General features: G+C 41.8%; 1 protein-coding gene across 5 annotated transcripts in view; it reads right to left on the reverse strand.

The window, feature by feature from the left end:
• Positions 1-26,610, reverse strand: part of NUP98 (nucleoporin 98 and 96 precursor) — a 129,022-nt gene continuing 102,412 nt past the window's right edge. For all 5 annotated transcript variants that reach the window (XM_073216059.1, XM_073216057.1, XM_073216058.1 and 2 more), the window contains 5 exons: positions 18,025-18,246; positions 15,761-16,002; positions 12,232-12,386; positions 8,533-8,644; positions 1-8,409 (listed from right to left, as the gene is read on the reverse strand). In XM_073216059.1, the coding sequence (XP_073072160.1) occupies positions 8,192-8,409; positions 8,533-8,644; positions 12,232-12,386; positions 15,761-16,002; positions 18,025-18,246 (949 nt within the window). In that variant the 3' untranslated portion in view covers positions 1-8,191. The remainder of the gene's footprint in view (positions 8,410-8,532; positions 8,645-12,231; positions 12,387-15,760; positions 16,003-18,024; positions 18,247-26,610) is intronic.

A 26,610-nucleotide genomic window follows, 5' to 3' on the forward strand; every position in this document is an offset into this window, starting at 1 on the left:
TCCTGATCATGTAGGATTTATTCCAGAGATGCAAGAATGGTAAAATATATGTAAATCAACCAATATCATATATTACATCAATAAAAAAGACAAAAATCACATGATCTCAATAGATGCAGAAAAAGCATTTGACAAAATTCAAAATCTATTCATGATAAAAACTCAACAAAATGGGTATAGAGGGTACGTATCTCAACATAATAAAGGTCACATGTGACAAACCCACAGCCAACATCTACTTAATAGCAAAAAGGTGAAAGCTTTTCCTCTAAAATTGGGAACAAGACAAGGATACCCACTGTCACCACTTTTATTCAACACTACTGGAGGTCCAGCCACATTAGTCAGACAGAACAAGAAATAAAGGTATCCAGATTGGTAAGGAAGAAGTTAAACTGTCACTGTTTGTAGATGACATTATATATGAAAACTCTAAAGACTCCGCCAAAAAACTATTAGAATAACTGAATTCAGAAAGGTTGCAGGATACAAAACACAGAAATCTGTTGCATTCCTACACAGTAACAACAAATTAGCAGAAAAGAAAAATCAGGAAAACAACTCCATTCAAAATTGCACCAAAAAGAATAAAATACCTAGGAGTAAACCTAACCAAGGAGGTGAAAGACCTTTACTCTGAGAAGTATAAGACACTCATGTGAGAAACTAAAGAATACACCAATAAATAAAAATTTATTCCATGCTCATGGATAGGAAGAATTAATATTGTCAAAATGGCCATCCTGCCTTAAGCAATCTACAGATTCAACACAATCCCTATCAAAATAACAAGAGCATTATTCAATGAACTATAACAAACAGTTCTAAAATTAATATGGAACCACAGAACACCATAAATAGCCAAAGCAATACTGAGAAAGAAGAACAAAGCTGGATTGATCATGCTACCTAAATTCAAGCTCTACTACAAAGCCACAGTAATCAAAATAATTTGGTTCTCGCACAAGAACAGACCCATAGATCAATGGAACAGAACAGAGAACCCAAACATAAACCCACATATCTATTATGATCAATTGATACACAATAAAGGAGCCACGAATATATAATGGCGAAAAGACAGTCTCTTCAACAACTGGTGTTGCCAAAACTGGACAGCTACATGCAAGAGAATGAAACCAGACTATTGTTTAATTCCATACACAAAAGTTAACTTGTAATGGATCAAAGACCTGAATGTAAGTCATGAAACCATAACACTCTTAAAAGAAAACATAGCCAAAAACCTCCTGAATATAAATAAACATGAGCAACTTTTTCCTGAATGCATCTCCTCGGGTAATGGAAACAAAGGCAAAAATGAAGAAATGGGACTACATCAAGCTAAAAAACCCCTGTACAAGAAAGGACAACATAAGCAGAACAAAAGGCATCCTACAGTATCGGAGAATATATTTGCAAGCGATATATCCAACAAGGGGTTAACATCCAAATTATATAAAGAACTCATATGCCAAGATCAGGAACAAGACAAGGATGCCCACTCTCCCCAATTCTATTGAACATAGTACTGGAGGTCCTATCCACAGCAATCAGACAACACAAAGAAATAAAAGGCATCCAGACTGGCAGGAAGAAGTTAAACTGTCCCTGTTTGCAGATGACATGATACTGTACATAAAAAAAACCTTAAACTCCAAAACTACTAGATCTAATATCGGAATTCAGCAAAGTTGCAGGATACATAATTAATACACAGAAATCTGTGGCATTCCTATACACCCACAATGAACTAGCAGAGAGAGAAATCAGGAAAACAATTCCATTCACAATTGCATCAAAAAGAATAAAATACCTAGGAATAAACCTAACCAAGGAAGTGAAGGACCTATACTCTGAAAACTACAAGACACTCTTAAGAGAAATTAAAGAAGATACCAAGAAATGGAAACATGCCATACTCATGGATAGGAAGAATTAATATTGTCAAAATGGCCATACTGCCTAAAGCAATCTATAGATTCAATGCAATTACTATCAAAATAACAATAGCATTCTTCAATGAACTACAGCAAATAGTCCTGAAATTCATATGGAACCACAAAAGAACTCGAACAGTCAAAGCAATCCTGAGAAGGAAGAATAAAGCTGGGGGGATTATGCTCCCCAACTTCAAGCTCTACTACAAAGTCACAGTAATCAAGACAATTTGTTACTGGCACAAGAACAGACCCATAGACCAATGGAACAGACTAGAGGGCCCTGATATAAATCCAACCATATATGGTCAATTAATATATGGTAAAGGAGCCGTGGACATACAATGGGGAAATGACAGCCTCTTCAACAACTGGTGTTGGCAAAACTGGACAGCTACGTGCAAGAGAATGAAACTAGATTATTGTTTAACCCCATACACAAAAGTAAACTTGAAATGGTTTAAAGACCTGAATGTAAGTCATGAAACCATAAAACTCTTAGAAGACAACATAGGCAAACATCTCCTGAATATAAGCATGAGCAACATCTTTCTCAACACATCTCAAGCAAGGGAAACAAAAGCAAAAATAAACTCATGGTGCACAAAGCAATATACAGATTTGACATACTCCCTATCAAATTACCAACAACATTCTTCAACGAACTAGAACAAATAGTTCAAAAATTCATATGGAAACACCAAGGACCCCAAATAGCCAAAGAAATCCTGAGAACAAAGTGGAGGGGATCTCACTACCCAACTTCAAGCTCTACTACAAAGCCACATTAATGAAGACAATTTGGTACTGGCACAAGAACAGACACAGACCAGTGGAACAGATTTTGGATGTCAAGCCTTTATCAGATCTGTCATTTAGGAATATATTCTCCCATACTGTAGGGTACCTTTTTGTTCTATTGATGGTGTCCTTTGCTGTACAGAAGCTTTTCAGCTTGATGTAGTCCCACTTGTTCATTTTTGCTTTTGATTCCCTTGCCTGGGGAGATATGTTCATGAAGAAGTCACTAATGTTTATGTCCAAGAGATTTTTGCCTATGTTACTCCAGACAGTAACCCAAACATACATGGTCAATTAATATATGATAAAGGAGCCATGGACATACAATGGGGAAATGACAGTCTCTTCAACAGATGGTGCTGGCAAAACTGGACAGACACATGTAAGAGAGTGAAACTGGATCACTGTCTAACCCCATACACAAAAGTAAATTCCAAATGGATCAAAGACCTGAATGTCAGTCATGAAACCATAAAACTCTTAGAAAAAAACATAGGCAAAAATCTCTTGGACATAAACATTAGCAACTTCTTCATGAACATATCTCCCCAGGCAAGGGAAACAAAAGCAAAAATGAACAAGTGGGACTATATCAAGCTGAAAAGCTTCTGTACAGCAAAGGACACCATCAATAGAACAAAAAGGTACCCTACCTTTTTGTATGGTATGGGAGAATATATTCATAAATGACAGATCCGATAAAGGCTTGACATCCAAAATATATAAAGAGCTCACCCACGTCAACAAACAAAACACAAATAATCCAATTAAAAAATGGTCAGAGGAGCTGAACAGACAGTTCTCCAAAGAAGAAATCCAGATGGCCAACAGACACATGAGAAGATGCTCCACATACCTAGTTATCAGAGAAATGCAAATTAAAACCACAATGTGATATCACCTCACACCAGTAAGGATGGCTATCATCCAAAAGACAAAGAACAACAAATGTTGGCGAGGTTGTGGAGTAAGGGGAACCCTCCTGCACTGCTGGTGGGAATGTAAATTAGTTCAACCATTGTGGAAAGCAGTATGGAGGTTCCTCAAAATGCTCAAAACAGACTTACCATTTGACCCAGGAATTCCACTTCTAGGAATTTACCCTAAGAATGCAGCAGCCTAGTTTGGAAAAGACAGATGCACCCCTATGTTTATCACAGCACTATTTACAATAGCCAAGAAATGGAAGCATCCTAAGTGTCCATCAGTAGATGAATGGATAAAGAAGAGATGGTACATATACACAATGGAATATTATTCAGCCATAAGAAGAAAACAAATCCTACCATTTGCAACAACATGGATGGAGCTAGAGGGTATTATGCTCAGTGAAATAAGCCAGGTGGAGAAAGACAAGTACCAAATGATTTCACTCATCTGTGGAGTATAAGAACAAAGAAAAACTGAAGGAACAAAACAGCAGCAGAATCACAGAACCCAAGAATCGGCTAACAGTTACCAAAGGGAAAGGGACTGGGGAGGATGGGTGGGAAGGGAGGTATAAGGGTGGGGAAAAAGAAAGGGGGCCTTATGATTAGCATGTATAATGTTGGGGGTGGCAGAAAGGGGTGGGCTGTGTAACACAGAGAAGACAAGTAGTGATTCTACAACATCTTACTATACTACGCTCATGGACAGTGACTGTAATGGGGTTGTTGGAGGGACTTGGTGAAGGGGAGAGCCTAGTAAAAATAATGTTCTTCATGTAATTGTAGATTAATGATAACAAAATTAAAAATTAAAAAATTAAAAAAAAAAGAAAGCTATAATCAAACAGTGTGTTACTGGCACAAAGACAAACACACAGAATCAATGCAATGGAATAACGAGCCCAGAAATAAACCCAGAAGTATATTATCAATTAATATATGACAAATGAGGCAAGAATATATAATAGGGAAAAGGCAATCTCTTCAATAAATGGTGCAGGAAAACTGGACAGCTGCATTCAAAAGACTGAAACTGGACCACATTTTTACGCAATAGACAAAAATGATCTTGAAATGGGCTATAGGTCTAAATATAAAACTTGAAACCATAAAATTCCTAGAAGAAAACTACGCAGTAAACTCTTCAACGTTAGCATTATTAAGTTTTTCTATGTATGTCTTCCCAGACAAAAATAAACAAGTAGAACTACAGCAAACTAAAAAGCCAATGGCAAAGTAAACCATCAGCAGAATGAAAAGACAAAACTGAATAGGAGAAGATATTTGCAAATAATATACCTAAAAGGGGTAAATATCCAAAAGATAAAAAGCACTCAGCCAACATACCAAAAAATAAAAAACTCATGGAACTACATCAAACTAAAAAGTTTCTGTACGGCAAAGGACACCATCAACAAAACAAAAAGGCATCCTACAGTATAGGAGAATATATTTTTAAATGACATATCCGACAAGGGGTTAACATCCAAAATATATAAAGAACTTACACGCCTCAACACCCAAAAAGCAAATAACCCGATTAACAAATCAGCAGAGGATATGAAGAGACAGTTCTCCAGAGAAGTATCTTATTCAGATGGCCAACAGACACATGAAAAGATGCTCCATATCACTAATCATCAAGGAAATGGAAATTAAAACCACAATGAGATATCACCTCACACCAATAAGGATGGGCAGCATCGAAAAGACTTAAGAACAACAAATGCTGGTGAGGATGCAGACAAAGGGGAACCCTCCTACACTGCTGGTGGGAATGTAAGCTAGTTCAACCATTGTGGAAAGCAATATGAAGGTTCCTCAAAAAACTAAAAATAGAAGTACCATTTGACCCAGGAATCCCACTCCTTGGAATTTACCCTAAGAATACAACTTCTCACATTCAAAAAGACATATGCACCCCTATGTTTGTTGCAGCACTTTTTACAATACCCAAGATATGGAAGCAATGTAAGTGTCCATCAGTAGACAAATGGATAAAGATGTGGTACATATACACAATGGAATACTATTCAGCCATAAGAAACAAATCCTACCATTTCCAACAACATCGATGGAGCTGGAGGACATTATGCTCAGTGAAAAAAGTGAGGCAGAGAAAGACAAATGCCAAATGATTTCCCTCATTTGTGGAGTATAAAAATGAAACAAAGCTGAAGGAACAAAATAGCAGCAGACTCACAGACTCCAAGAATGAACTAGTGGGAGGGCTGGTGGGGAGGGAGGGAGAAGGGGATTGAGTGGTACTCTGTTTATTACACATGGTGTGGGGGATCACGGGGAGAACAGTGTAGCACAGAGAAGGCACATAGTGGATCTGTGGCATCTTGCTGCACTGATGGACAGTGACTGCATTGGGGTATGGGTGGGGACTTGATAATATGGGTAACTGTAGTAACCACATTGTTTTTTCCTGTGAAACCTTCATAAGAGTGTGTATGCATCATCCTTTAATAGAAAATTAAAAAAATAAAATTGAACAGAAAAAAAAGATTGATAAGTAAGTCTAAGAGCTGATTCTTTGAAAAACAAACAAAAAGTCTAGAATAATTTTCTGGAAATACAAGAACAAAAACTGAGTCAAAAAGCAAAATATCTACAAAGAACAGGTACCCTGTAGGCCTTGGCTTGGCTAATTCAACATTTAATCTCTAGACCTTTGATTCTGGCATTATTCCAGTGTTCTGCAGGTTCTCACAGTCATTTGTGGAGGGAGATTCCCAGCTGAGTAATCCTTATCCTCAGGGATTCAAATTAAAGGGAAACCCCAGCCATGGGGCAGTCCCACTCTGTTTTCTCATCTCTGAATTCTTCTATGTCCCAAGGAGTCTCTGGCTTAATCCTAACAGGAATTTGCTCACATCTTCAGTTTAACAGATCAAAAAATGATCTGAATAATACTCATCAGCCTCATTTGACCCCTCTCAAGAACAGCCCTGTGAAGAATCAACATCTGGGATCACTATCTCCTTTAGACAATGGAAACTGAGATTAGAAAGGTGAAGCGTGGCTCGAGGTTTAAAAGCAAAAATCCCCATAGCACAAGATCCAGGAGGCTTTGAATGCTAAATTATATTCCACTGGTTAATTTGAGACTCTCCCTGATCCCCCAACTGGGAATCCAAGCAAAGAAATATATGTACAGTGGCCAGGATTAATTAATTAACCACAAATTCCTCACCCCTCAATTTGTCCTTATAAATACAGCCTTTAATCTAGTCTATATTTTGGTTTAGCACCAAACTGTTTTCTTTTTGATGGACTACATCTCCCTTTAGATTGCAAATCAAGTAATGCCACCCTAAAACTCCTTGGGACAAGAAGGCTCAAAAACACAAAGGGAAAGCCAATACCAGGAATGCTATAAACATTTTATTTTATTTTTTTAAGAAAGTATCTTCAGAAAAGAGAGGAAAATAATCTAGATCATTTATATATATATATACTTTTGAATAAAAACCTTTATATAATCTTCATGCATAAAGACCCAGGGGTTGCCATGTTGTCTGTGGCAGCCCCAACACCAGCTGTCTCAGCCATTACCTGGGCTCCTATAGCTGGCAGCAGCATGGCAAAGGCCCTCTGCCTGCCCCTAAAGCCCAGCTCCTTGCTTGCTTCGGTGATGGTTTTACCTTCTGGGACTACAGATGGAGGGTAGAAAATGCTTTGGGTTAGAAAGGCAGGGACAGGGAGAATTATCCAACCTGCCATGTTTTATTCAAACTCCTCAGGCAAATCCAGACAGGAGGCCTAGTGCGATGACTGAATACCAGAAACCAAACAGAGTTCTGGGAGCTTCCCAGAGACTTGGGATCTGTGATCCAGGGTTCCTGCACATGAACGTAGTGAAGGTTTGGGGTTCAAAGAACATTCAAAACAGGTATATGCATCCCTCCATGACAGGTAATCACTTCCAACCTAAATGAGTCAAAAAGACCATGTTCTACTTAACTCAGTCCAACCCTATTTTGGCTTTAAAACTCAGTGTTAACTCATCAACCTACTTAAGAAAGATTCTCCTTCCTTTGGAAGGAAGGACAGTCCTAGGTAAACACATTTTTCCCATCATTTGTCCCACTCCTTTTAAGAGTCCTAGTATAAAAGCACTGGGGTAGGAGTAGGGTAGCAGGTTGACATGTAGGTTTACAAGATACAGAATAGCTGGGGGTAGAAAAGGAGTCCATGGTTCTTTTGTGGGATTCTGCCAAAGGTACTTTATTGACCATTTTTAAAAAGAAGGGGAAAAAAAAAAAAGGAATGATCTTGAGGGTGGTAAAAAGAGATCTGGCTCCTTTTTTGGTTTCCAAAAGCCCTTAAGTTATGTTCAATATTAAGAAAAACCCTGAACAAATGAAAGATGCTGATTGGGGCAGCAAGAAGGGAAGATGGATTCCATAGCCAACTCAGAGAGTGGCAAACAGTGTCAATCAACTCAATGCAGGGCACCTCTACGTGGTGAGTGTGAATAAGCATGTGAGTGTGGTAGGAGGAGCCTGGGGCTCACTGGCTCCCAACAGTCAGTTCTTGCAGGTAGGACTGTGTGAGGCTGCGCAGTTCATCCAAGGCATAGTCCTCAGGCATTGGAAGACGGCCAATGTGGGGAGCCAGCAGTCGCAAAGGAACTCGCTGAAGGTCTGGCGTTGAGTCAGAGGTTGCATCAGAGGCATGCTGAAGGCTCAGTACCACCCGCAGAAGGTTGGCTATACGTTTGGCCATGTCTGGAGAGATAAAGTGGATTGATTGAGCAGCATGGATGAGGGGTGGGAAGGTGGGCACAGGAGTGCAGTGTGTTACAATTATAAAGACAGGAAGCAAGAATGGGGGAGAGGCTAGTGGCTTACCTGATTGAGCTAGGCGATCCCTGGCATTGTAACACTGGATCTGCTCTATCCGGTTGCATAGTGAAGTCACTTTGGTGTGTAACTGTTCCAGCTCATAACCTGAGCAATCCACCTACAAAGAAGCAGAGAAACCAATTAGACCATTCCTACCTATAAATTGACCATGCAAAACTCTGAAACAGTTGTGAAGTGAAGGGATGGAAACCCAAGAAGCTGACTGGCAGTGCTGTATCACCGCCACCCAGTCTAGTATCTAAGGACAAGGCAATCTTAGCAGTAATACACAACAGAAAAACATATAGTGTAGAGAGCCTTGGATTGGGCGAGTCTTGAGATCACCATTTGTGAATCGTGTAACTAGCAAATTTTAATATGGCACCAAAAATCTAGATAAATCTGGGTTCAGAGAGATGGTATGACTTCTTAAGAGTACACAGTTAATAAGAGGTAGATCCCAAACTAGCATTTAATTTAGGTCTCCTGACTCCAAAGTTGCCGCCCTTTCTAATATACTGCAGGGCCCTCTTCTCACTGCATGTCTTCTCCTTATGTGTTGCAATCCACTCCTGTGCCTCCAAGTACAATCACTTTGCTGATGATTTGTAAATTTTACCTCTAGTCTAATATTTCAATCTTCCATTCCCCTTCCCAGAGACACTGCCCTAGGTGAAGTTACCATTATCATCTGAAATATCTTAAGAACTTCATCACTATCTTCAGTGTCATTCCCTCTACCTTCTTTTTCCTACCATGCTGTAGCCACAGTGACCTTACTAAAAAGCATCTTACTTACTACTTTTATTCTGAACACTTTCCAGCAGCATCTTACCCCCATTTGGCTTAAATATGACTCTTGGTTAGCACCCCCTCCCAAATTCCTACATTATTTACTAACCACTCTATTTACTAAGTCTCCCATTACCACCTCCTTTTCCAAATGGCTTACTCAACCCTTCCAAGAAGTCTCTCTCTCCCACTGAATCCACCTTTTGGGGGCTTTGCAGAGTCTACCATTTAATTTCTATACAAGTATTATCCTTTTCATCCACTAGAACTCAGTCTTTTACTTGACTTTACAATGTGGTTAACAAGATAAGACAAGGTCTTTGCTCTCATAAAACTTATAAAAAAATAAAGAAACAATATTAGATAGAAATAAACCTTAAAGAATCACAAGCTACACAGATAATTCAAACAGGATAATGTGACAGAGAGAAAATGGATGGCTACTTCAGACTGGGGGATCAGGAAAGGCTTCCCTGAGGAAGATCATGTTAAGAAGAGACCTGAATAATAAGGTCAAGCTTTCCAGGCAGAGAACAGCTAAAACACCATAAGGTGGGAATGTAAAGGAAGTTTATGTGGTGGAATGTGGGGTTGAAGAGAAGAACAGAAGATAAAACTCAAGAGGGTTTATATAGCAGGAAATCATAACCAGGGTTTTTCAGAATTCAAAAGGTCTGTGAGCTGGATTGGGAAAAATAAAAATCTTCATTTTTACTAACTTTTAACTAGAATTTAGGATTTAATTATTACCAGTACTTTGTCATCAACAGAAATCACAGCTACTTTCCTATCAATTACAGTAGTTAGTAATTTTTCATGATTTTAATACTTAATGCTTTTTAAATACAGTACTTCTTCAAAATTACAGTATAGATCCACTGCTAGGGCTTGCTATTTAAGATGTTAATAAAACACTTATTATTTACCATAAGCTTTTAGTATTTTGGTCACTGTATTTTAATGTAACTAGTTTTCTTTGTAATCTTAGCTATTTAAACTTTATACATTTAAAAACATCACACATCCACGAGCTTCACCAGACTGCCAAAAGGTCCATGGCACAAACAAATTAAGAATTACTGATGCAGAGCTTAGTAAGACTTGCTAAGAAGCACGTTGTTCTAGGTGAAATGAGGAAGTACTGGAAAGTGTTAGACAAGAGAGTGAGATGATATGATTTGTATACTGGAAAGATGGCTCTGTCTGCTCTGTAGAAATGAACTGTAGAGGAACAAGTATAGAAGCAGAGAGAACAATTAGGTGGCTTCTACAGCAGTCCAGGTGAGAAAGATCTGTGGCTTTACTACATCCACATGGCTCTCCTTTCCACTCCATACTCCAAAACTACAGGATCTAAGTTCCCTGGAAGCACTATGATCTTTCTCTATCTCTAGACTCCTACTCATGCTGTTCCCTCTGCTGAAGCATTCTTCTCCACCTGTTTTCCTTTTTTTACCCTTCAAAGCCTTAAACTCACTTCTAAAGATCTTTATTGACTCCCTCAGACTGGGATAGGTACTCGGTTATGTGGTGCTACACAGCACTCTGCTAATCCCCACACTTAATACTCTATAGTAACTGTTGATTTACCTGTACGTATCTTCCCCACCAAAATTATTACTTTAGTAAGGGCAAAACACATATTATTTACCATTATATTCTCCAAGTTCACCAGTGCTTGGCACATGGTGGGAACTCAATAACTAGGTTGTGTTAAATGAATGAAAGTTCAACTAGAAAAGGGTTTCATCAGTAAAATTTAGGGATGATGTTCTTAATCCATCCAAAAGTACAGCAAATAATGAATTATGCATATTATGTGCCAGGCACTGTGCTTGTAAGTTGGGACTTTGATGAGGATAACAGATAACAATTACTGAGCATTTAGCATATATATGTAAGGTAGTCTGCTAAATATTTTATGTATATTTGATTTGATTTTTATGACAACTCTGTCAGATTATCTATAATAACCTGTGACTCCCCCTCCCATTTTTTTCCAAATGAGATAAGAGTGGTTAACATGCTTAAGGTCACACAGCTAGTGAATGAGGGATCCATGAACTGAACCTAACAGTCTGGTTCCAGAATCTTTTTATTAACCTCTATGCCCTAATGCTTTTAACCTTAAAATGAAGGTCTCTACAAACAGCTCATGGCAACCTACAGATGTGGATAAATAATTATGATATGGGCAGTTGTGCTAATAGATAAATGTACCAAGTGTTTTGGTAGTTAAAAAAAAAAAGAAGTGCAATTAACATTTCCCAGGGGCAAAGGAGAGCAAAGCAGAGCTCAGAGCAATCTAGTATCTTAAAGGAAAGGTATATGTGTTCTAGTAAAGCATGGAGTAAGACAAGGTTTGTTGTTAACACCATGAGTAATTTAGCGTGAGCAGAGCAGGCTAGCAAGGCTGGAATGTGGGTTAAGAGTGAAAGGAGGTAAGCCAGGAATAAAATGTATAAGCCTCTATGGGAGCTTGAATCCTGAATTTAGTCTTTCTGTTGCAAGCAATGGAGATCTATCTTACGACTCTCAGGACTGACTTAAGACATGTGAATGAAGACTAAAAAAACTGTAATATTTACAATTCTGAAATAAGCAAATAAAGTGTGACACAATCACCCTCACCAAATCTCTGACCTTACTCTTACTCAAACTGGGGATGGACAAGGGAAGGAGGCTGACTTCACACAAGCCTCAGAACTGTTGTACAAACACAGAAAAGTATTTTTAAGTTTTGATACAGCTGTCAAATGGCTATAGCTAATCAGTCTCACCAAAACATCCCTCCTGCATGTTAGTGCTATCTCTGCCAAAGAGTTTAAGTGGTTGCTCAGTCCTTTTGAGGTCTTTGTGGCTTTAAGGGCCAGGGAAAAGGAAAACCAGGCAGTGGTTAAGGAACTCGGGTACCTCTTGTATATGGTGGAGCATCTCAATGACCCGAATGTAGTCCAGGTAAACAAGCCCAGATATTTCCCAGTCCTGGATTAGATTGCTGCGCTCTGGAGGTGCCAGGTCTTCCAAGAACCCTTTCAGGTAGTCATAGTTCTCATTAATAATGGCATCTAAAAAAAAGAAAATATTGAGCACTAAGTTTATACAAACATAGTTTCTAAAAGTGCACAGAGGACGTGGCAGAAATCCAAGACAGGAAGGAAGGGGAAATAACGGTTCAGACTTGATAATTATAAGTAGATATTTTGAAATTTTTTAAAGAAAAACGTAAAGAATTTCTGGTTTCATTTCTCCAAACAGATACTTTTGGTGTTTTTTTTTTAAATTTTTAAAAATCGAGGTGTAATTGACATATAACGTTAAAGTAGTTTCAGGTGTACAACATGATTTGATATTTGTATACATTATGAAATGATCACAATTAAATCTAACATCTGTCATCATATAAATTTTTTTCTTGTGATGAAAACTTAAGATTCACTCTCTTAGTAACTTTCAAATATGCAACATAGTATTATTACCTGTTGTCACCATGCTACAAATCACATTCCCACAACTTACTTCTATTTTAAAACTGGAAGTCTGTACCTTAATTCCCTTCACCCATTTTGCCCAACCCCGACAACCCCAGCTTCTGGTAATGACAAATCTGTTCTCTGTATTTACAAGCTAGGTTTTTTTAAATAAAAGATTTCATTATATAAATGTGATCATACGGTATTTGTCCTTCTCTGACTTACTTCACATAGCATAATGCCCTCAATTCCATCTATATCGTCATGAATGGTTTCATTCTTTTTTATGGCTGAATAATATTTCATCATACATACATGCTACATTTTCTTTACCTATATATCCATCAATGGACACTTAGGTTGTTACCATATCTAGGCTATTGTAAATAATGTTGCAATGAACATGGGGGTGCATATATCTTTCTTAGTGTTATTTTTCTTCAAAACACCCAAAAATGGAAGTAGCTCTATTTTTCATTTTTTGAGGAACTTCCACACTGTCTTTCGTACATAATGGCTGCACAATTTACATTCCTACCAGCAGTGCATAAGGGTTCCTTTTTCTCTACATCCTCACCAACACTTATTTCTTGTCTTTTTGATAACAGGTATTCTAACAGGGATGATGTGGTATCTTTTGTGGTTTTGATTTTCATTCCTCTGATGAATGATGTTGAGCATCTATTCATGTACCTGCTGGCCATCTGTCTTCTTTAGAAAAATGTCTATTCAGATCATCTGCCAACTTTTTTAATCCAATTTTTTTTGCTAGCAAATGGTATAAGTTCTTTATATATTTTGGATATGCACCTTTTATCAGATACATGATTTGCAAGTATTTTCTCCCACTCAGTAAGGTGACTTTTCATTTTGTTGATGGTTTCCTTTGCTATGCAGCAGCTTACTTTGATGTAGTCCCACTTTTTTTTGCTTTTGCTGTCATATTGAAAAATACATCACCAAGACCAATATAAAGGAGCTTACTGCTGTTTTCTTCTAGGAGTCTTATGCTTTCAGGTTTTATGTTCAAATCTTTAACACATTTTTATTTAATTTTTGCATATAAGATGGTGGTCCAATTTCATTCTTTTGCATGTGGTTGTCCAGTTTTCCCAACACCATTTATTAAAGAGATGGTCCTTTCCCCGTTGTATTAATTAAGCATATATGTGTGTGTTTATTTCTGGGCTCTCTATTCTGTTCCATTGACCTACGTGTGTTTTTATGCCAATACCTCATTGTTGATTATTATAGCTTCATAATAGAACCTGAAACCAGAAAAGTGATGCCTCCAGCTTTGTTCTTTCTCAAGACTGTGGCTATTCAGGATCTATTGTGGTTGCATACATATTTTAGAATTTTCTGGATGAAAAATGCCACCAAAATTTTGATAGGGATGCACTGAAAGTGTAGATTGCTCTGGGTGGTATGGATATTTTAACAATATTAATTCTTCCAATCCATGATCATGGAATATCTTTCCATTTTCTTGTGTCTTCTTCAGTTTCTTTTGCCAATGTCTTACAGTTTTCAGAGTACAGATTTTTCACTTCTTGCTTAAATTTATTTCTAGGTATTTTATTATTTTTGATGCAACTGTAAATGGGATTTTCTTCATTTCTCTGAGTTCATTTTTAGTGCATAGAAATGCAGCAACAGATTTCTGTATTGAGTTCATATCCTGCTACTTTACCAAATTCATTAGTTCTTAGTTTTTTTTTGGTAGAGTCTTTGGGGTTTTCTATATATAGTATCATGTCATCTGCAAATACTGACATGATAGTTTAACTTCTTCCTTACCAATTGGGATGCCTCTTACTAATCTTTCTTGCCTAAACTGCTGTGGCTAGGACTTCCAATACTATATTGAATAAAGTAGTGAAAGTGGGCATCCTTGTTTTGTTCCTGAGCTTAGAGGAAAAACTTTCAGCTTTTCACCATCAAGTATGATGTTAGCTGTGGTCTTGTTATATATACAGTCTTTATTATGTTGAGGTCCATTTCCTCCATATCCACTTTATTTACAGAAATTTTATCATAAATGGACATTGAAATTTGTCAAATGTTTTTCTGTATCTATTGAGATGACCATATGCATTTTATCCTTCATTTTGTTAATGTGGTGTATAACATTGACTGATTTATAGAGACTGAACCATCCTTGCATCCCTGGAATAAATTCCATTTGATCATGACGTATAATCCTTTCAATGCACTGTTGAATTTGGTTTGCTAACAGTTTGTTGGGGATTTTTGCATTATGTTCATCAGGGATATTGACCTATAATCTTCTTTTCTTGTGGTATCCTTGTCTTGTTTTAGTATCAGGGTAATGCTGGTTCGTAAAATGAGTTTGGAAGTGTTCCCCTCTGTATTTAGGAAGAGTTTGAGAAGGACTGGTATTAATTCTTCTTTTAATGTTTGGTAGAATTCACTAGTGAAGCCATCTGGTTCTAGAATTTTGTTTGTAGGGAGCTTTTTTATTACAGATTCCATCTGCTAACTAGTAATCACTATGTTCAGATTTTCTATTGCTTCATGATTCAATCCAAGAAGGTTGTTTTGTTTCTAGGAATTTATGTATTTCCTGTAGGTTATCTAATTTGTTGGTGTAAACATTTGTTCATAGTGGTCTCGTAGGATCCTTTGTATTTCTGTAGTATCAGTTGTAGTGTTTCTTCTTTCATTTTGGTGGTGTTGAATAAAATTTGCTAAATAAACAAAGAGCTTAACATAATTAGTACACACCAAGAATATTCCTAGCAAATAGTAATATAACAATATTGCTGTCTAACCCTGCCCTTCTAGCTCCTCATCCTGGCCAAGACTCTTTCAGAAAGTGTGCTCTGATTCAAGAGTGCCAAATCCTATACTGATCATCATCTCTGGCTTGATTCATCATGCAGTTCAGAGGGTGGGAGAATTTGGAGCAATTCCAGGACACATAGGTTATAGTGTGAAGCACTCACCAGAAGCTAAGTGCCTGATGATGAGTTTGTGGCAGTGGTTCCAGTGCCCTGCTTTAAATAAATAGAGTGCCTCCAAGTGCTTGTCAGATTCCATGTGTGCTCGCACTGCTTTGGCTTCATGAATCCACTCAGCAGGCACACAAAGCTTCTGGGTCAGGAAAGTCTCCTTAGCCCAAGATTCAGTGGTCTCCAATAGTTGGCAGTGCCGGGTAAGCAGCTCTCGAACAGCCTTCTCACGCATGCTATAGAAAAGATAAATTGGAATAAATCCCGTCTTCACTGATGGAGAATGCTGCTTCAGACAGCCCAGACTGCCTGGTGGCAGGCTCTCAAACTGCAGGTCTTGACCCCTAGTGGATCACTTTAAACTTAACTTAAAAAAAAAAAAAAAAAAAAGGCCATCATACCAGCATTTTTTAAAAATGAAATAGAAGAGAAAGTATCTAAGCACATCATATTTTAATGGCCAAAGAAGTCTAAAAACTAATACTCTAGGGAAGGTTGCCCAGTGCCAAGAAAAGGCTTTCCCTCACTAGAATCTATTTCCTTTCTAGTAACAGGAGATCAAGGACGGACACACACACACAGAAGAACCCTGTCCTCCACAGAGCAGTCCTCTGCAGTTTATTCCCAACCTTCTCCTTTTCCTTTCTCCCACATGACCAATCCAAGTAAACAAAGTAGTTTTTAAAGGTAAAAATCTCTTCCATGTCCTTGTCTTTTCCTCAAAGCCGTCAGCCTTCCTAATTTTCTCTCTACCTCTATATTTAGGCTAAACTCACTCTTTCGGTTCTCAGGGCACCTTAAGGAGAGTCCTTTCCTATCTGGGCCAAAGGAGCAGCCATTTAAATTTCACATCAAAGCTGTTCTCATCTTAGATTCTTCTCTCAACTCTTAGGCTTTTCAAGGACTCCCAATACCATCAAAACTTCCTCTTTTATATTCTTTTTCAGGATAGGATCTGTTTCCCTGTTAACTGAATCACAAGTGTGTTTAAATAAACTCAAAGGAAAAGTCTGGGGTCATTTTGTTTCCTGGTAAGGCGGAAGAGAAAAGATAAATTCCTTAAAGGGAAACCTGAGTTAGATGCTTTATACTATTACTCCTTCAATCCCACAATCACCTCTGAATAGGGATTGATATTATGATTTTACAGGTTAAGAAAAAAAGAGTGTTGGATAGTATTTTACCCAAATGCAAAAGTGAATATGCTTTACTCAAGGTCAAAAATGAGTTAAGTTACAGATCCAGAATTTAGACAGGCCTGACCACAAAGCTCAATTCTTTCCATGCCACATATCATGACAGATAGTGCAGCACAGTGATTAAGAGCATGGACCGTGGGTGTCTGTTGGAAGCTTCACTCTGCCATTTACTAGCTATGTGACCTTGAGAAAAGTTACATAAATCTCTCTGCCTTTGCTGCTCGTCTGTAAAACAGAATAACAGAGTTTCTATCTCAAGGTTTCATTATAAGCATTGAATGAATTAATATATATAAAGTACTTACAAGAGTACAAACACATATAAAAGCACTACATAATAAAGTACTACATAAATGCTTTTGTTATTATTATAATGCCATACTGTTATCATGAATAAAAAAGAAAAAAATCTCCAACTTTACCTTGGTCACATCAGAGAAAAGGGATTTCTCTTGTTTTCATTCAGAACAGAGAAACTAAAACATTACGTAATTAAGAAAGGTTGTACTGGTTGTACAAGGTTGTACTCTCAAATTTGAGGGGTAGGGCTGGGTGGATGGCAAAGGAAGGCCAGAGAGGGAGACAGCCAGCAGACAGAGAAAAAGCAGGGGCCCTGACAACTCATTACATCACTCCGCAGATCCACTGAGGCAGCTCAGCCAGCACCATGTCTGCACAATTCCTAAACATACCACATTCAAGTGAGTTTGGGCCTAAGTTAATGGGGTTGCCCTACCTGCACATATCCTTCCATTTCCACTTATTTCCTATTCCAATGGTACAGGTTCTTTGAATCTTATCTTCAGGAACATTTTCCCTGACCACTGCAATTCATAGACCTGTTTTCTCCCTTCTCAGACTACAAGAGGCCTTATGATAAATGAAATAACTTGGCACTTAATCAAAAGCAATTGCTCACATGACTATAGAGACAGTCTAAGGTGCAGGCTGAAGTGTTTAAATCACAAGGCTGGGCCCAAAATACTTATTCTAAACACTTATTGCTAAAACGAGCCCTAAGAGACCGACTCTTTTGGCACTTTCGGGCTTGTCACTCACCTTGAGTTGTCAATGTGCAGGAGGACAAAGATGGCCCATTCCCAGAGTCCCTCACTTTCCAGTTGGCCAGCATAACTGGCCTGTAGCACACCCCTACATTGCTCTGAGAGATGGGTGTAGTTAAGAGCCCGCAGAACCTCCCACAAGTGCCAGCTTAGGCGGTAGTCTAAGGGATCTGCTGTTATGCTCCGAGGCTCCAGCAGCTGGTTGAGATCATAATGTCTGCAAAGGAAAATGTGCTGACAGTTACTAGATCCAGGTAGCAAATCACCTGCACTGACCAGGTCAAATATAAAAGCTATGGCTTAGAAGAGAATGAAGGCAGGCACATGAGAACAGAAGCATTAAAAACTTCATTGTCTCCCTCTGAGACTGTGTTGTATCACTCTATCTCTAGTTCAGTCAGATTATACAGCCGGCCAAAAACCACGGCATCTCTTCTGTGGCTGTATGATCCAGCAGGTTTGCTGGTATGTGTTTGGCCTATATATTTACCATCCTGGTAGTCTTCACAACTCTCACCTTTCCATTCCTTCATTATACTGTTGGTTACTTTTCTTAACCATTTAAAAAATATAGTTGCCTTAGTTATATTTCAGATTGTTCTATTATCTGAAGTTTTTGGAGTACTAATTTTGTTTGAATAGCTAACTAGTATTCATGATGATTTTTCCTTTATTGCTTGTAATTTTTTATCTTTGTCTACAGTATTATTCTTTATATGGAAACTCCGGTGCCCTGAACTTTGAAGGTGTCCCTACAGACTGTTGCTTTTCTTCTGCTAGGGGCCTGAGGATTAACAGTCCTGGACCATTTAAATGTAAAGTTCTTCGCTTGCAATTCCCAGGTCATAAGCACAGAATAAACTAAGATTGTATCCCTGTAAGTTTTAGGGCTTACATTACCAACCAACAGATTCCTTTCCACCTATATACCAGACATGTAATGAATAGTTTTTCTTGACCAGTTCTGTCAAATTGAACTTTGTGTGATGATGAAAATGTTCTAAAATCTGCCTTGATCAGTGTGACAGCCATGAGCCACATGTGGCTACTGAACACTTGAAATGTGACCAGCATGAATGAGTAAACATTAGACTTTAATTGAAATAAAAATAGTTGTACATGAATAGTGGCTATTATATTGGACAATGCAGTTGTAGACTACTTTTAAGGGTATGGATCTTACGTAAAGGTTTTAGTCATAGTTGAAGGGTCCCCACCCATAAGATGGCGAACTTCCTGCTTCTCTTCCGGGTCTTCGGTTCCCACGGGCGCCACCTGAAGCCCAATCACCTCTCTCCCTCCTCCCAATCCCATCACCTAGCCAATAGCCACCAGCCCCGTAGAAAAAACACCACAATAACCTCATGCCCCTTCCTATATAACCCAGCACCTTTCCCTAATAAAGCAGAATTCTCCGGTGAATTGCTGCTCTGTGTTGCTCCTTTCCTTTCATTGGTGCCAAAACCCAGGAGACGGGACACCCCAACTGGGCCCCGTCTTCCCCTCCGACACCAGCAGCAGCTTGCCCTCGTCCTCTTTTTCCGGCGCTGGCTCCTCACACTCACCACTCCTCTTTGGCCTTTGGGTAAGTTTTCCCCCGGAGCGGGCGGCTCTTCCCCGAGCTATCGCAACACCAGTGACAGTGATTGTCCGGCAAGGCCCTGATGCTCGGGGACAAGGAGGGAACTCTCCCCGCCTCAGGCCTTCACGGCTGCAGCGGACCCTCAGGCCCCTCCTCCGACAGTCCTAAACGCACTCACCACCCCTTCCTTTCATTAGTGCCGAAACTCATCGGGTAAAGTTTCCCCAGGGTGGGCCGCTCTTCCCCGAGCAATCACAGCGCCATTGACAGTGATCGTCTGGCAAGGCCCTGACGCTCGGGGACAAGGAGGGAACTCTCCCTGCCTCAGGCCTTCACGGCTGTGGCAGACCCTACACCCCTCCTCCAAAAGCCATAAATGAGGTGGCTCCTTTGCAGATGAGAACACTCCCTTTTCCCCCTCCTCCTTCCGTTCCTTCCGCCGAAAATTCCTAGTACTAGATTCCTTGTGACTCCGGCACTCTGCTTTCTTAGGGAAGTCTGGGTGACGACCCACACTTCCTAAGAAATTCCGACTCGTATACGAGTTTCCGCAGACCACCAAGGATCATCGGGGACGCCCTTGTCTCCTTGTGGCCTGCTCCCAGTCCGAGGATCTCCGTTCGTCTTCCCCTGTTTGTCTCCTTCTCTGCCCTTCAGCCATGGGAACCTCCTCATCCCTCCCTGAAAGTTCACCTCTTGAATGCCTGCTCAAGCATCTAGCTACCCTCTCCCTGACACCTGATATAAAACCAAAACTTCTCTGTAAATACTGCTCCCATGATTGGCCAACATACCCCCTGGACAATAACAACCAATGGCCTGCAGGGGGAACTCTTGATCCTAACATCACTCACAATCTTTTTAACTACTGCCAGCACGTGAAAAAATGGAAGGAGATTCCCTGTATCGAGGTTTTTCGCCTCCTAGCTCAAAATCCCAGCCTCTGCACCACCTCTTCCCCGCCTCAAGTTCTCCTAGCCTGCAGGCTGTCTCCCTCCCCTCCACACACACCCAGTCCCTCTTCCATTACCTTTGACCCAGACGATGAACCTCCACCATACAGGCTTCCCCCTTCGGCCCCCCCCCTCCTACAACCCCTCCATAGTCTTCCATCGTCACCTCCACCTCCTCCCCCGCAGAAGCCTCCCATCCTCTCCCTTCCCCTCCTCTCCTACAACAGCCCCTCCCCCATCATCTCCTCCCCCACTCACTCCCTCCACCTTCGTCCCCCTCACCTTTCACCCCCCACCCACAGATCGAGCCTGAGCCTTTCAGCCCCCTCTCTAACTAAGTCCCAGGAGCCTCCTCTGTCCTTGCCTCTATCACCTGTCTCTGCCCCACAGACTGAGCCAGAAACCTTTAGTCCTCTTCAGACTCGGTCCTGCAGGCCTTTCAAAATTATTGTCCCCCTCCGGGAGGTGGTGGAACCCAAAGGCATTGTGCTTGTTCACGTCCCTTTCTCCCTAGGAGATTTAGCCCAACTTGAGAAACGCCTAGGTTCCTTTTCCACTGATCCCACGACATACATCACGGAGTTCCAATGGACCCTCCAGTCTTAGAGCCTCACACATCATGACATTTTCATGCTCCTGGCCAATACCCTCCTCCCTGAAGAGCGTAGACGAATTTGGGACTTCGCCCAAATGCACGCTACCGAAACCCACAGGACTGACCCCACCTATCCCCCTGGCCCCACCGCTGTCCCCGAACAAGACCCACACTGGGATTATAACACTGCCATGGGTCTCCGCTCTTGAGATATATTCGCCTCCTGCTTAATAGCAGGTCTGAAAAAGGCAGGTCGTAAAGTAGTCAATTTTCAAAAGCTCCAAGACATAATTCAAAGGAGGGAGGAAACTCCCTCCAAGTTCTTAGACAGACTCACTGAAGCCCTATTACAGTATACCCGCCTGGACCCAGAAATGCCTGACGGAAGACATGTCCTTATAACATACTTCCTAGCTCAAAGCTACCCCGACATTAAAGCTAAACTAAAAAAGTTAGATCTCATGACCCCACAGACTGAGATCCTAACAGTGGCCTTTAAGTCTTCCATAACCGGGACGAGGAGAAAGAACGCCGTAAACAAAAGGCTGATCAGGCCAATTTCCAAATGTTGGCCCAGCTGATAAAACCACAACCTGGGCGCCCCTCTACAAACAAGCCCCCCCACCCCCCAGGAGCTTGTTTCAAGTGCGGAAAAGAGGGACATTGGTCAAGGGCGTGCCCCTCCCCCAGATCTCCTACCACCCCATGCCCCAGATGCCACAAAAAGGGCCACTGGGGGTCTGATTGCCCAGCCACCCGAAGGGGAGGCTGGACGAACAACCCCCATCCTAAGCCTGCCATAGTGGGGCTGGCAGAGGAAGATTGAAGGGGCCCGGGGGCTTCGCGCCCGACCATTTCCATCACCAAACAGGAGCCCAGGGGTTACTTTAATAGTAGACGGTCGCCCCATCTCCTTCCTCCTAGATACAGGAGCCACCTTCTCAGTCTTGTGAGAATACCAGGGCCCTACCACGCCTGCCATTACTCCTATAGTCGGGGTAGGAGGTAAACAGATTTTCCCATTAAGCCCCTCCCACCCCCCCTTTTATGTACAATCCAAGACAATCCCATACCTTTCTCCCACTCCTTCCTGGTTATGCCCCAGTGTCCCATCCCTTTACTAGGACAGGACATCCTTTCTCTCCTCCACGTTTCCATAACTATATCCACTCCCACAGCCAGTACACCCTTTCTGATGGCCCTCATAGCCGACGACCCCCCTCTACCCAATGAAAGCTCCAGTTCCGTCCGCATACACCCTGTAAATCCCAAAGTTTGGGACATTACAAGCCCCTCCGTGGCTCTATGTCCTCCTGCCTCTATCAAATTACATGATCCCTCTCAGTATATCTGTCAGGCACAATACTCCCTAACCACTTCAGCCCTCATAGGCCTCCAACCCATCATTCAGGACTTTTTAAACAAAAATTACCTCAGACCCACTCACTCTCCATTTAATAACCCCATATTAGCTGTTAAAAAAACCAACGGCTCTTTCTGCCTAGTCCAAGATCTCCCCCTCATTAATATGGCCATCATCCCTACCCATCCCTTAGTTCCCTTTTATCGCGGATCCCTGCCTCGGCCTCTCACTTCTCAGTCCTAGATCTCAAGGATGCATTTTTTTTTCTATCCCTCTGGACCCCTCCTCCCAAGATTTTTTCGCCTTCACCTGGACGGACCCATGCACGAGACATTCGGAACAACTCACTTGGACAGTTTTGCCACAAGGCTTCCGAGATAGTCCCCATATTTTTAGACAAGTCCTAGCTCAGGACCTCAATCAGTTTCATCATGATCACTCCGAGTCCACCTTATTACTATACGTGGACGATCTTCTACTCTGCAGTCTCTCGTGGGAACAGTCTCAACTTGACACTGCCTCCCTACTTGACCTTCTAGCTTCCAGAAGTTATCGGGTATCCCCGTCAAAGCTCAAATCTCTTCCCCTCCTGTCACTTACCTCAGATTCCTCCTATCTCAACAAAGAAAGTCCATTACCTTAGACAGAAAATGGTTCCTCTCTGATCTGCCCATTCCCAAAACCAAGATAGAAATCCTTTCCTTTCTAGGCCTGGCTGGGTATTTTAGAGCGTGGATCCCTAACTTCTCCCTGTTGGCAAGACCCCTATACGACCTCAGCAAGGGCCCCCCTGAAGAACCATTATCCTCCTCACCCCGACACTCCTTCATTAAGCTCCGTCAAGCCCTTGTGGAAGCCCCAGCTCTCCATCTTCCTGATTTGTTGAAGCCCTTCTCATTATACATTCATGAGAGGTCCAGTCAAGCTCTAGGAGTCCTAGGCCAATATTATGGCCCATCCTTTGCCCCAGTAGCTTATCTCTCCAAGCAATTAGACCCCACAGTTCAGGGATGGGCCCCCTGCCTACAGGCATTAGCCGCTGGACAGCTCTTGCAGAAAGAAGCTCATAAACTAACATTCAGGGCGCCCCTTACCATTCTGTCCCCACATCACCTAAAAGATCTCTTAACCTACAAAAGTTTACAGACTCTCCCTCCCTCCAGACTCCTGACCTTACCATCCTCTTTCCTCCAAAATCCAGACATTTCTTTCCTCCCCTGTCAGCCCCTGAATGCGGCCGCTCTTCTTCCTCTGCCCTACTCTCCTCATACTCCCTCGCATGATTGCCTGGAAGCCCTTCACAACTTCCTTCCGTGCCACTCCACGATCTCCGAAGGAGCCCTCTCACACTCCGACCTCATCTGGTTTACTGATGGGTCCTCCTTTAAACATGAGGGCACCCACTACGCAGGATACGCAGTAGTCTCCCTCGAAGACGTCATCGAGGCATGAGCCCTACCCCCCGGTACAACCAATCAACAGGCCGAACTCACTGCAGCCATCAGGGCTTGCACTCTGGCCCGGGACACGTCTCTCACACTGTACACTGACTCCAAATGCGTATTCCACATTCTCTTGTCTCACGTGGCAGTATGGAAAGAACGAGTCCTCCTCACCACAAAAGGAAATTCCATCACTAATTCAGCCTTAATTACCAAACTTATAGAAGCTTCACAACTCCCACACCTACTGGGCATAGTCCACTGCAAATCACATCAAAAAGATGACTCTCCCATTACAAGGGGTAACAACAAAGCTGACAGAGTAGCCCGGTCGGTTGCCCTATCAGAAGACGCACCAGACAACGATCCGTCTGCCCTTGCAGTTTTAGCCTTATCATAAGACACTCTCTGTTCCCAGGACAAAGAGTCTCTCTTCCACTTCTTACATGATCTGTTCCATCCCAGCCCCCAATCCTTGATCCATTTTTTACAATCCTTTTTCTCTCTCTCTCCTGAAAACAAAATCCTACTTGACCAAATCACCCGCAGGTGCACCATCTGCCAACACACTAACCCTAATACCCCCCTCAAGGCCCGACGGTTCCCGGCTCATCAAGCAAGGGGTAATGTCCCTGCCGCAGATTGGCAAATAGACTTCACTAACATGCCCCTCGTACGGTGTACCAGATACCTAGTCGTGTTAGTAGATACATTTTCAGGATGGGTTGAGGCTTTCCCCACCACTAACAAACGAGAGTCCGCAGTTGCCTCTATCCTCCTCACCCAGATCTTTCCTAGGTTCAGGATGCCCACTTCCCTCCAATCAGATAATGGCCCTGAGTTCACTGCCCAAATTATCCAGAACCTCTCCAAGTCGCTCTCGCTCCCCTGGCATTTACATTGTCCTTATCGACCACAGGCTTCGGGAAAAGTAGAAAGAACCAATAGGACTCTAAAGGACATCCTAACCAAACTATCTCTAGAACTACACCTTGACTGGGTTCGCTTACTTCCCTTAGCTCTACTCCGCATTCAGGCCCTCCCAAAGAAACCTTCCTTCTTGTCGCCCTTTGAGATCATGTATGGCCGCCCGATTCTACCCCCAGGGCTCCCTTCCCACAAAGGACCAATTCCTCCCAATATGGTCCTTCCACTACTCTCTCTCCTCCTCACCTGAATTGTGGAAATATCAGGATTGGCTCCTTCCTGATCCATATGCCTCCCAAAATCCTCCTGTCTTACAGCCCAGCCAACTAGTGTTTTATAAGCTGTCAGCGGATCGGCCCTCTCTCACCCCAAAATGGGAAGGTCCACACCCAATTATTCTCTGCACCCCTTCGGCCGCCAAGCTCTTACTGCCTGATAACTCTGTCACCCCTTGGATGCATATCTCCAGGTTGAAACCAAATACCCAGGACCCACCTCCTCTGGACACCCAAGACCCATCAGTCACAATCCAGAGTCCTTCGGATACAGCCCAAGACGCTGTCTACTCTACCACGCCTCATCCCTCTGATCCCTTGAATCTCCGCATCTCCCGTTCACCCCCTTTGCCATCCATACCTGAATCATGATTTTTTCCTCCTTTACTGCTCTCTCGCTTTTTTTCCTCATTCCTATTGTCTTCCCCACCACCCCAGCCTCCTTTGTATGGCGATTCAAAGTCAGACAGACTTACACACAGCATCAAACAAAAGTTACTGCCCTCATTGCCACATTAGACTGCCCTCTAAAAGGCTGCTCCGAGCCTTTATACCTCCACTTTCCTCACTCCACCGAAGTGCTCACTAGCAGCTACCTTTACTCTCCCTACCTCTGCTTCCTCTATGACCAAAGACAAGCCTACTGCAGGCGATGGCAAGACACCTACGGGGGATGTCCCTACCGGTCTTGCGCCATTCACTACATGGGTAACTCCCGGTACCCACAGTTTTACTCCTCCAACTGTTTCATGAAATATCCCAACGGCTCATTCTCTTTATCAATCCCAGATCCCTTGGACTCTCAATGGGCTGCCGGAGTCACAGCCTCAGTTTACTACAGGGGGTCCTCGACCCACCATGGTACCCTTCATATCTCTCGAGAATATGTTCCCTCTCATTCCTAGATCTCTCAAGTTGCATCCGATATCAGACATTCCGAAAAAGTAATTATCCAAACTCTTGATGGCGCCTCTTCATCTTCTTATCCCTGCCCCTCTTCCAATTCCTCCTACTCTTGGTTACAGCTTATTCAGGACACCACCATCTTTCTCAACCACACCCTTAACACCGCCAATTGTTTCTTGTGCGCATCACTACAGCGCCCACTGCTAGCTGCCGTGCCCCTTAACATTTTCAATTACTCCTTTCACGCAGAAGGACAACCCCTCCACCCCCTGGCAGACATACCCCTATGGGAACCAGAATACGCAAACAATCTCACCATCCACCACTGTGTAGGCCCAACCCCTCCCCCCTCCAGTGCACTTCACTGTCTCTCTATCTACACCCCCACCTCTGACTCTAAAACTTTTACACAACCAGGACACTTCTTTTGGTGTAATGGCAGTCTTTTCAACTCACTGCCTCCCAACACCAATATACCCTGCATTCTCGTCACCCTAATCCCACAGCTTACACTTTACAGCATGGCAGAGTTTCTTGA

This window comes from Manis javanica, chromosome 11 (genome assembly GCF_040802235.1).
Source record: "Manis javanica isolate MJ-LG chromosome 11, MJ_LKY, whole genome shotgun sequence".
NCBI classification, from domain to species: Eukaryota; Metazoa; Chordata; class Mammalia; order Pholidota; family Manidae; genus Manis; species Manis javanica.